Here is a 12,110-nt window from a genome sequence, read left to right as displayed (position 1 = left end):
AGCGTTTCTCACATGATGATTATCCTAATTCTCACCACCAATGTAGGTAAAACTGATTCATATGGTATTGGTAAGGTGAAATTAGATTTTGGCATGCTTAGTACTGGCGGGTTAATCAGCAATCTGATCTTTTTGTTCACAGTGCTGTTTCTCTTCATGTTCGTGTTTTATGCTTTGGCATTGACTGGATTTATCCTGTCCTATGTCTTCTTCACAGAGGTTAGTAAGAGGATTTTTGGTTTTAGAAACAATAGAAGGGTCATTTTGTAGTCCTTAGTAATTTTATAATCAATTTCAGCGAGGGAACTGGGACAAAAATAAAAATGGTGCATTTTGATAGTACATGGTATATGTACTTGGGATTAAAAACTCTGTACAGTTGAACCTCGATTATGCGGACTCATTGGGACTTAGTGAAATAGTCCAGATAATCAAGGCTCCAGATAATCGAAAATATGAAGATTAATGAAGAACAAAACTGTCTAAATAAAGCAACATTTAATCATGAAACAACACTTTTACAAATTGCTTGGAAAACAATATGGTCTATGGTACATCTTGAACCACTCAACTCTGAGCCAATCAGAACTCATTTGAGTGTTCTTCATTAGTTACAATGCGTGCAAGCACTGCTTTTGCTCCTCAAAAACAAAACAAACTCACTTTTGACTGCACTTTTCAATGCCATAGTTTTAAAAAGAATATTGCTAGGGATCTTGGTCATGACTAAGAAATATTCATGACAAAATTGGGACTGATGAAAAAGTCTGGATAATCGAGGTATGGATGATCGAGGTTCGACTATACTTCTAGGTACATACTTCAATTATTCAAAAAACAAACCAGATATTCAATTAAAAATCAAAAATAAAGGAAATAATGTCTCTAGAAATGCCTCTGTAGCAACATTGAAGCCATTTCTTGAGGGTTTAAATACACACTTTGCTAATTTCAGCAGTTTAGTTATTAGAAATTATATTTTGTTCTCAAGAAATATTTTAAAAAGCAAACTTAGGGTACAAAATAACATACAATTTGTATAGGTAATCATACAGTTTCGAGTTTGATTTGGAATTAATTTGCACGAGTGAGTTTTTCAAAAAACTGAAATTGCACGAGCCGCTTTGGCAAGTGCAATTTCAGCTTTTTGAAAAACTCACAAGTGCAAATTAATTCCAAATTGAATGAGAAAAACTGTATGATTACTTATTAATAATATAAACATGAAAAAATTCGCATGGAGGAAGTGCCGGAAGATCTTTCTTGAAGCCATTTTTTCTCATTCGAGAAAACTTTTTTCAAATTTTCTGCAAAAAATTTTCATCATCATTTTATGTGATATCACTGGCATAGAAAATTTCCTTTTGTCTCTCAGCCAATCATAACTCAGAATTATGATGTGTAATTTGCACTGGTGTTACACTTTTTGCACCGGTGTTACACTTTTTGCACTGGTGTTACACTTGAACTGCACTGCTCTCAGCCAATCAGAATCGAGTAATTTTTTCATGTATATTATTAGTACGTGTAAACAAAATGCTCGGTAAGTTACATCATCATTATTATCATCATGATCGTCATAAACTTTATTTACCCTGGAATTTACAGAGTAGCATAATTTGAATAAATTATGCTACTGCTCAAGATTAGTGGTTAGAATTTTCCTTACAAAAACCCTGGTATGAAGTGTCTACTTAACCTTATTCAAAGATTATTATTGCAGAGTGCATTACCTATTAAGTTACCAGAACTGCAGTGGTTTTTTATTCACTATAATCTAATAATAATAATTATAATTGTTTTTGCAGACAAATGGCTGTCATCTCAACAAGTTCCTCATCAGCTTCAACTTCATCATGTGTATTGTGCTCTCTGTGATTTCAGTTCTCCCTAAGATTCAAGAAGGTGATTTAAATCCTCAGTACATTTACTTTAATTTGTGGTTTTCAGATCAAGGTTTAACTTGCAAACCTGCAAAATGAGCTGTAATTTTTGGGAAGGCCAAAAACATTGTTCCACTTCTAATCAGTGAACAGATCATTCAATTGTATCTAATCTAATCCAATCTAATCTAATCTTATCTAATCGAATCCACTAATCTTATCTCATCTGATTGAATCTAATCTAATTTAAACTGATCTTATCTAATCTTATCTAAACTAATCTAATCTGTGATCTAATGTAATCTAAACTAGTCTAAACTGATCTAATCTAATCTGATCTTATCTAAATTAATCTTAATCTTATCTAATCTAATTTGATATATAATATGAAATGATCTGAAAAAAATGCCCCTAAAATATAGAATCAAAACTTTTTATAAAATAAAAGTAAAAATGCCCCTCAAATTACCAGAGTACGCTTACCATATTTGTAGAGCATGGTATAATTGTTCATATACCATAATGACTTAAGCCATTGAAAACTCTTGAATTGCATTATCCAATGATCCTGTTTTTAATAAAGTATATTATAACTTTTAATATGTTACTGAGAGATTGCAATCTTTTTTTCAGTGCAACCCAAGTCAGGTCTTCTGCAGGCATCCATCATCTCGTTGTATGCAAGCTACCTGACCTTGTCTGCTCTTGCCAATAAACCCCTTGATGAAGGTATGGAAATGTTTACCTGATTATTCTACAAATTGTTGTCCTCAGCAAACAAAATAAGTTCACGTACATTGTGTGTGTTGATCAAGTTAATTTGTGGAGCAGGATGGGACCCACTATGACCTCTCTTTTGTATTCTATCAGGTTACCCTACAATTTGACAGTATCCATTTATGCACTTGGGTAGAGAGAGGCACCGTGGGAGTTCAGTGTCTTACCCAAGAACACAACACAATGACCCCAGTCTGCGCTCAAAGCAGAGACTAATTCACTAATCATTAGGCCGCCGCGCCTGCTACAACTTTTGTGAAATGTTCAGTGATGGTGAAAGTTTGGTCTAACATACGGTAACTAGAGGAGTCATTTTTGTTTTGACTTCTGCCGGGTGGCTTTTCTTTTTTCTTTTTCTTTTTTTCTTTTCTCAAGGAGGTAACAGCACCAGTCAAGCCCTTTGCGGTTCATCGTTAGGAACAATTGAAAACTCTGAGACGCTTGCCTTAGTTGTTGGACTCGCCATTATGTTCATTCTTGTTATTTACTCAAGGTTAGTGACTACATTTGCCAATAACTCATTCAAATGAAGTACAATGCATGAATTTGGTGGTTTTGGGAAAATTTGTTCTGCTGTCTATTTAATCATAAGCTGACAAATTTAATATTTGCTACCTAATTAACGAACTTTAAAGAAAGTTGTCAAGTGCAGCGGTACTTCAGTCTTCAATGTAATACCCAAGTTTACAGTTTATGATTTGGTTATTCATAATAATAATAATAATAATAATAATAATAATAATAATAATAATAATAATAATAATAATAATAATAATAATCGCAGCCCAAGACCAAAGCCTAGCTACCAGATCATACCACGCCAGCATTATCAAAGACGGTACTAGCCCCCTATGCAGGATGTGTAACAAATACGACGAAACAATTGACCATATCGTGTCTGGGTGTCCTGAACTTGCGAAAACAGAATATACCCACAGACACGATAAAGCAGCCGCGTATATACATTGGAAAGTCTGTCACAACTATAATATAAAGACATCAGAAAAGTGGTATGACCATGAGCCGCAAACAATTACAGAAAACGAGGATGTCACGATATTATGGGACATGCCAATACACACAGACAGGAAAATAACAGCCAACAGACCCGATATAGTGATTAAAGACCACAAAACGAAAACCTGTAAATTTATTGACATGGCAGTACCATCAGACAGAAACACATCCGTGAAAGTCAGTGAAAAACTATCCAAATATAAGGACTTGGAAATCGAAACAAGCCGAATGTGGGGCATGAGAACGGAAACGATACCAGTTATCATTGGGGCACTTGGAGCTATCAAAAAGGGACTAGGAACTTATCTTGGAAGAATTCCCGGCCAATTAAGCATCAGTGAACTACAAAAGATAACCTTGCTAGGTACAGCACACATTTTGAGGAGGGTGCTATCAAGCTAAAAACTGGCTATCCCCTAGTGCCCCAGGACCATGGTTTGGTCTCGGCCCTAAGGACTCTAAGCAAACATTACGTGAGGACGATAATAATAATAATAATAATAATAATAATAATAATAATAATAATAATAATAATAATAATAATAATAATAATAATCGATATTTAAACAGGGTGACCCCTTCATCACTAGTCTTAATAAACTGAGAAGAAATTAAGGCGAGTCTGATCTTGCAGTCACTTGTGGGACTTTTACTGGAGACAACAAATGATAAGTCACCACGTTGTCCCCAGTAACGGTACCACAAAGGACGAGATGATACCAGCTCAGATTTCTCTTTCATTTATGAAGTGATCATGCAATAATTGCCAAGTCATAATGCTGTAAGCTTGAGCATTTCAGTGAAGATCAATGTACTGTGGCCAGTTCTTGACAACTTTTTGGCATCTTTTTGACAACGTCCTGATGAATTTGGTTTCAACTGGTCATGCAGTCAAAATGCATAACTTGCTGGTGGAGTTATCAATATTGGTAAATTCGCTAATCTGAACGGGGACCACCAGTAAGCTGTCAAAAAGGACGTAAAAAGGTTGTCAAGAATTAACCAACAATTTCATCGAGTGGCAACGGTACAGCGATCTTCACTCTGTTTTTATCTCTGTTTTGCCTCTGCAGTCTAAGAACTGTTGGGAGTGCTGATAGACTGGCACCATCAAGTGGTACTAGTTCCAATACAGGTAGGCTGTAAATGTTTAGTTTATGATGTTTTGTGTATTACAAATTTGAAAAAATTGAAAAAAATGTGATAAGTTGCTGTACACTATATGCAAAAGCAGAAAGGGTGTGATACCTTGTAGTATAAATCCACCAGCGTTTTATCGCAAATGACGTTCTCGTATTGGCTACGCTACTATCGATTCTGTTGTAGATAGTGAGTAAGCTAGCAGTGGGTGTGGTCGGCGGCGGCTTCTTTGCGTTTTCAAAGTGTCTGTGAAGAGGATTTAAATAAAGTTTGGAACGACTCGTTGATTTATACTAAGACAATTAAATTATTAGTCGCTCTTGATTTCTATGTGTGATAGAAATCTCAAACTCATAATCTAATTGTTAAATAGAGTCAAGTGCACAATGTCCTTTCAGAACAAGCAGAAGCGACAGCTCCGCATTCTCAGTGATTCATAAAGTTGTTTCCTTTTATCGTGGTTGGCCATTGTGATTGCTTTGGTTTTGGTTTTACGACATTTAAATGAAAACCGTGTTACATCTATATAGAGCAAAGGATAGCTTTCTTAGTCCAATAACATTACAAAATAACTTGCAAATCAAAAGTCTAAATAGGATGGGCTGCTAAGGTGTTGGTGGTGACGCGGGGAATGATGTATGGCTGATGTAGGGTGATACAAGCGTAATATAAGAGGTGATGCAGTGTTAAGAGCGCTTGCCTCCCATCATTGTGGCCCGGGTTCGAATCCTGGACCCAGCATCATGAGTGGATTGAGTTTGTTGTTGGTTTTCGCCTTGTTCCGAGCCCAGTTTTGCGGGTTTCCTCCCTGCGTTTCGATGTACGTAGTTTTCGTTCCGGTGGGTGGCAAACCTGGACAGAGACGGATTACAAACTAACAAGGTAAAATTTAATTTCTAAAACGTTTTCCTAAGATGTCAGCAACCTTAGTTTATGATTTAGGACTTCATTATGGCACCCACTCCTAAGTACAGCTGCGATTCATTGTACCCATAATTGATAAGTGCTTGTGTTTATGCTTCAGGTGATGAGGAGAAAGGAGGTCAGCAAGTGATAAGTGATGAGGATGACGGTGTGGCTTATACTTACTCCTTCTTTCACTTTATTTACTTCCTGGCTTCCTTGTACATCATGATGATGCTGACAAATTGGTACAGGTAGGTTCCTATCGAGCCTGACATTGTTCACGGTATGAGCGCACACTTTTCCTCAGCGAGAAGTCCAAAAAACAAATTTTAAAATAAAAAATTGCCTATTACACAGACGTCCTTATGGCTCGTCGTCACGCAATCTTTTCTTTGGGGAGGAAGGATTGCCTGTCGAGCCATAAGAGCGTCTGCGTAAGAGACCGGGGTAGGAGGCTAAGGGAAAATATGGCCCCGGAAAAACTGGGAGAGATACGTGCTATTTCGCTCCCCACAGAGATGAGTGGTGATCCCGCGGAGAAACGTTATGCAGCGTCTTTGTTTATGTTTAACATTAATGAGGATCTAAATTGTTAATACATGTAGGAGACCGTAATGTAGATGTGGGAGAAACAACGGTCTAATGATTAGCGCGTTGGACTCCTGATCATGGAAGGTCCCTGGATTGTGTTCTTTGGTGGGACACTGTCTTCTCAGTGTCAGGGCTCTTCACCCCCGGGAGCGTAAGTGGTTACCGGTGCACTGTTAGGCCAACTTGACAAAATTCCGGGGGAGGAGTATCCTGTGATGGACTAGCATCCCATCGAGGGAGAAATCGAAATACTGCTAGTCGCTTCATGCTACAGAAAGCGGATTTAAACACCAACAGTTTAAGGTCACTGTGGCTCTTGAAGACTTACCTTGCTTGCTGTGCTTGTTCTGGTGTAAAGTACATTTTAGGTCAAATGATTTCTAGACTACGAGTAGTCCCTCTTTCGGTTAGTTCGTCGTGCATGACGCGAAAGAAAACCGCGAGAAAAAAATGGCCGCGCGAACTCCTGGGAGCGAGAGGTTTGCGTGGCCATTTTTTTCTCGCGGTTTTCTTTCCTGTCACGAACGACGTACTAAGCGAAAGAGGGAGTACTCGTAGTCTAAATGATTTCAAACTCGGTATTTTCTCTCTCGCGGGATTATGGTGATAAATCTGGAACAAAGAAGATATTGATTTAAACTCGTCAGAAGAGTAAGGAAAGCACAAATCACAAAACGTAATAAGCGATTTCCGAGTTCGCTTCTGCCTCTGTTTCAAAACGAGGCCTCGTGCAAAACATTTCATATCAAAATGAGTTTGCTTTGCATGAAAATGAACCTGTAGGGGAAAGACAGTTTCGTATGAATGGTTTCACACGAAGGTTGGTTTTGTCACAGTGGCAAAAGGCAACTCGGAAGTGGCCTATTGGATACAGTCTTTCACGGGAGCAAAAGTAAAATTTTTGTTACTTGAGTCACATCCCCACCTGTATGCTAAACATACTATCGTTATGTTGGATTACGACATTACCTGTCATAGCTTCAGTGTAACATTCTCCTTTCCTCTCTAGTCCCCAGGGTAGTAATTTGAAGAACTTTCAGAGGACCGCGGGCTCATTGTGGGTCAAGATCATTTCCTGCTGGCTTGGCTTTGCACTCTACCTGTGGACTCTGCTGGCGCCTGTGTGCTTTCCAAATAGAGAATTTGGTCGTACTATTGCTGCATAATGTATTACCGTGAATAATGTTTTCTTAACCAGTTATATATACTAAAGCGAGTAATGTTAATACAGACGTTAGGTACATGTATTTACGGAAGTATTTATCCTCATTTCATTTGCTGAGTGAGTTCATTGCAGTACGATACAAATTTGACTGCAACAGTGAACGTTTTCCTCACAAATGAAGAGAGGTACTAGCAATAAGCAGTCGAAACGTCTCTTTGTTAATCAGGCAATGGAGTAGAGCTCAGAAAGGCTCAGAAATACGTTATAAACTGTTCTGTGAATGTTCAAGGTTAGTGTAAGTTCTAATTAAATTGATACACGACTTATACCTCGTTCACACCAACATGTTTTAAAAACATGTTTAAAAGTGGTCTACTTTAACAAGGGTAAAAACTAGTTGTTCATACTGTAAACATAGCACAACTTAACAAGGTAAAAATCTGTTTGATTTAAACATGTTACCAAAGTGGCTTGAAATTTGTCTTCTTAAAATGATTGCAAAGCGTAATCGACAAACTGGTTCTGTTGGTGTGAATGGGGCATAAGTTTTTATCGTTCCGCACGAGTAGTGTTGAGACTTTTCTAGTAGTTTTACAGCCTGTTTTATTAAAGAATGGACTTTAGCGTAAAATATTTGCCTTCTTTTTCTTCCAGCATTTTTAGCTTTTTTGTCGACATGAGTAAACGCTAAGTCGCTCACTATCAGAATTGCGTGCTAGAAGTTTACAATCCGTGATCGTGTAGGTTAGAATGTTTTTAACTATAGATAGGCTTTGCTGTAATGACATGACGGTCATGAAGTTACATTGAAAGCGAGTGTCCGTCCACAAGCCACCTTGAAAAGTCTCTTGCCGGTAATCACAGAACTTGTTCAGGCGTTAAAGGATGCCTTGCAACTCTTCACTCGTGCTCCATGATTATCTGAGGAAACAAAACGGCTGTGAACTGTCCAAGTCTCTCTTTTTTTTTTTTTTTTTTTTTTTTTTTTTCATGTTCACTGTGTTTTGCAGGCCTTAGAAAGGTTAAAAGAGTCTTGGTAACGTGCTATGAGTTGTAAGTCAAGAGGAAGGCTTTCAAAGGCTCTCTGTGTTCCGGGGGGGGGGGTACTCCCTTATATGGGCTATATAGGTATGTGCGGCCCCAAAGGATATGGTTTTTCAGCTGTCTTGGTCATAAATAGGGTATCAATTTTGGCCATTTTGGTCTTGAATAGGGTATGGTTTTTGTACTCTAGTCTTGAATTGTTTTCTAGAAGAAGCTATTCTTTCATCATTATCGATAAGCCCATAAACAAAAACCCTTCAAAAATTATGTTTAAGGCAACTGTGTCAGCCGCAACGGTCATAAAAAGGGTATCGAATTTTTGGTCAGGTCATAAATAGGATAGGGAAGATTGCAGATTTTGGTCTTAAATAAGGTAAGGGTTTTGGGGAGCGGGCCGCACACCCCCACCAAATTTTTTTGGGAGTACCCACCCGGTCTGTGTTCTAGTTGTTAGTCTTGCTTATGCGTTTATCAAACAGTACTTTGTTTAGAACAAGGTGTACATTTTTAATCTGCAGAGTTTATAGGTGAATGAAGTTTTGTTGAGATAATGACCTTTATTAATGTAGTATACATTGCTTACTGTAGTAATAAATAGTTTTTTATTGGTAAATCACTGCATTGGGTCGGTTGTATAAACAGTTCACCTGGCGATGGTTACACTTAAACTCTGTACCCTTGATTAGCAGAAGATAACCAAAACGGAAGAAGAGGAGTTTTCTATTGGATGAAAACGTATCAAGTGACGCGCCTCAAGTCTGAAGACTGTTATTCAGAGACGAGGAGGATCGCTGCCGTTTTCCCATGGGGTCCCCCCTTCCCCGTGCGTAGACCGTGGTAACACATGATGTAGCAGGGTGTCTGTTGATCTAAACTATTGCTATAACCACGTCGGTCTGAAATGTCAACTGAACATCGTTTAAACAATCGGCCCTTTGACATCGCTGTTTAGTATAAGGGGTCTAAGCTATAAATAGTGGTTGAAAATTGAAGTAATATGAGTAAGTCTTTCAACTCATTGATCGTTAGATCTTCCTTGAAAAACCAATTAGTGGACTTTTTAAAATCGCAAAATTCTAATTTGATTTTGTAATTTAACTGGCAGTAATGGAAGATTATAAGAGCGTATAAGAGCGTATTCGATGTAATAATTAGCTTGATTTCGTTTGCAGAAGTCCAACCCCTGTTTAATTTCTAACCATGTGTTTAGGGTAACCGTTGTCAATTTGCCTTCAGTTCCCTCATATTTCCGGATTAGAAAGTAATCTTTCAGGATCGAGCTTCAAGAAAATCTAAATGAGTGGTTACGTTACTAAGAACACTATAAACAAAAAAATTTACAAATACGCGATACTCAAGAAGTAAAGGTCATTAGTGTACATCGTCATGTTCCTATATTCCTCCTAGTTCCAGTGTCTTTCCTTTGGAAACTGCAGCTGCAAAGGAGATAAATAATAATTTTGGCAAATACGAATTACAACATGCTGGTAAGGGTCTGAAAATAAACTTAAAAAAGAAGAAGAAATTCAGCAATGAACAGAGACAGGATACATTTTCCACACTACAATCAGTAATACAGTCAAACCTCCCGTAAGCGACCACCTAAACTTGGCATTTTAGGTGGTCGCTTACGAGAGCTTAGACCATGTTGGATCATCACTCTGCCTCATTAACAACTGTAAGACTTACCCATATTTTAAATGTTTTTTTCATACGAGAAGTCAATTTCGAGAAAAAATAAAGTACTTCCCGCTGAGAAATTTCCGTCTTTTGTGCTATCCAGGAATACCATAATATTACAACACCTTATAATCCAGTTTCCGATCTATTATCTGTCCAGTGGTCGCTTACGGGAGGTTAAAAACAAACGATAATTTCAAACTTTTAGCTCTAAAAGTGGTCGCTAACAAGAGGTTCCAAATATAGTGATTTGACTTGGAAAATTTTGGTGTTTTGCAAAACTGGTCGATTAGGAGAGATGGTCGCTTACGGGAGGTGGTCGCAACTGGAGGTTCGACTGTATTACCCTGGTTGTTACGTGACATTGAATAGATTAAGAGTAAAAAGAGCGCACTGTCACTGATATTGGGGAATGACAAGAGAGAATAATGGTAATGCTCTCTTGTGAATGAGGAAAGGTAAATTTACACTCGAACCAAATTGGTCCACACATACACCGAGCACATCCCTGTGCCCGTAGCATAAAGCAGCATACGGTATTGCTTTCCACCTGAATGAGACTTAAGACTTTGACTAGGGCAAAATATTTCCAGGTACTCTACTAAAAATATTAATAAGAGCAGAATAAACAGCTGATAGCGGGCAGAATAGCAGAATAGGCCGACTTTATCCAGACCTACCGCCACCTCAAACAAATGTTGGAAGCAAACTGCATATGGCTGATTCCAGTGAGGTGAGTGGGCCATCTACAAGCTCGCAATCAACAAGAAATTTTTTCGAGAATTCTCGAAATTTTTCTTGGGGAATAATCTATCTAGCTTCGCCTGGGTGGGCCCGGGTGCGGTTTCTACCCAAGTGGAAAGAGACTGGGCTCTAGTGTATTACTGTAATGGCGACCTACTTGTGATTTGCGGTCTAAGTTGTTGTCGCTGGTTTATAAAGGTAAGCGAGTCTATAAGAATACATTTTTTGATGTCAAGATTATAGTCTCAAATATTTTCATCTCTCTGATTGAAGAGAAACTAGACTCTTTGCTGCGTGTACCCAGGCAGTCGTTATACTGAGAAGCACTAGCTAGCTATACTGCAATTGAGCTAAATGTTCTGCATTTGAAGTCGTACGAAATTCAATCGAATCGATGTCTATTCGGCCTTTGATTGCATTTCTTGGAATCGATTCATAGCTTATTACTCGTTTGCAGGTCTTTACGGCGTGAAATGAGTCAAGGTCTTTATACCAACGTTTCAGCCTATTTTCCCTAGCTCTTGTCGTTGTTTTGTGCGTTTCTCAAGCAAGCGAGACATCTTGAATTTCAGAGTTATGGCGGTGCGCGACGTAGAGCTAGGAACGCATTTGTCGAAAAACATATACTTATCTCGTGATTTTTAGCCCATTCAGAAGTCAAAGTATTAGGAAAAGTGCTTATGTAAATGCTTGTCTGTTCAGCACAGATAATCAGTCGCCAAGATAGCCAGTATGGTTCCAGATGTTTACCCTATTTTTCGGCCGCAATGTTGGTGTACCGCGGAGGTACTTCAACATGGGCTTTGTAAATTTCTGCAAAATATTTCGCCGAATATCTGAGGTTTACGAAAACGCACAGACTCTAAAATTAGAGAAGTATCATCTTTATTAATCTCCTATAACATAACAATTTCTTGACTTTATGCACTAAATGGTTTTCAGACAAATAATTTTTTTTATTGCGTCAGGATTGCGTGACAGTGCAAGCCAAGAATTGTTTTGCTGGGGTCAACATACATCAGTTTCTTTCAGCTTAAATGTACAATAATTTGCTACATGGGTTTCATTCCTATAAAGACAGAGAACTTGTTACAAGAAAATAACAAGAAAATATCGTTTAGTTCGAGATGTTAACTTTATTATACTTAACAAAGTTTGTCAGA

At 38.0% G+C, this 12,110-nt stretch overlaps 2 protein-coding genes across 3 annotated transcripts in view; one reads left to right on the top strand and one right to left on the bottom strand.

Annotated features, from left to right (window-relative positions):
• Window positions 1-126, bottom strand: part of LOC145502185 (uncharacterized) — a 5,477-nt gene extending 5,351 nt beyond the window's left edge. Inside the window, exon 1 of the mRNA XM_081481449.1 lies at window positions 1-126. This exon is cut by the window's left edge and continues 5,351 nt beyond it. The gene's annotated coding sequence lies outside the window, so the exon portion shown is untranslated.
• LOC145502172 (putative serine incorporator) overlaps window positions 1-10,313 on the top strand; it is a 19,850-nt gene extending 9,537 nt beyond the window's left edge. Inside the window, exons 7-14 of one of the 2 annotated variants that reach the window (XR_014051294.1) lie at window positions 143-219; window positions 1,809-1,905; window positions 2,517-2,612; window positions 3,036-3,153; window positions 4,751-4,812; window positions 5,842-5,974; window positions 7,324-8,149; window positions 8,538-10,313. Coding sequence is in view for 1 of the 2 variants with exons in the window: in XM_081481441.1 (XP_081337567.1) it covers window positions 143-219; window positions 1,809-1,905; window positions 2,517-2,612; window positions 3,036-3,153; window positions 4,751-4,812; window positions 5,842-5,974; window positions 7,324-7,480 (740 nt within the window). In the remaining variant the exon portion in view is untranslated. Of the gene's footprint in view, window positions 1-142; window positions 220-1,808; window positions 1,906-2,516; window positions 2,613-3,035; window positions 3,154-4,750; window positions 4,813-5,841; window positions 5,975-7,323 lie in introns of both variants that reach the window. The other variant, XM_081481441.1, reaches the window with a different exon arrangement.
• The last annotated feature ends 1,797 nt before the right edge of the window (window positions 10,314-12,110 follow it).

This window comes from Orbicella franksi, chromosome 1, assembly GCF_964199315.1.
Source record: "Orbicella franksi chromosome 1, jaOrbFran1.1, whole genome shotgun sequence".
Taxonomy (NCBI): domain Eukaryota; kingdom Metazoa; phylum Cnidaria; class Anthozoa; order Scleractinia; family Merulinidae; genus Orbicella; species Orbicella franksi.
Note: the sequence above shows the minus strand (reverse complement) of the source record. Positions and strands in the feature narration are given on the sequence as shown.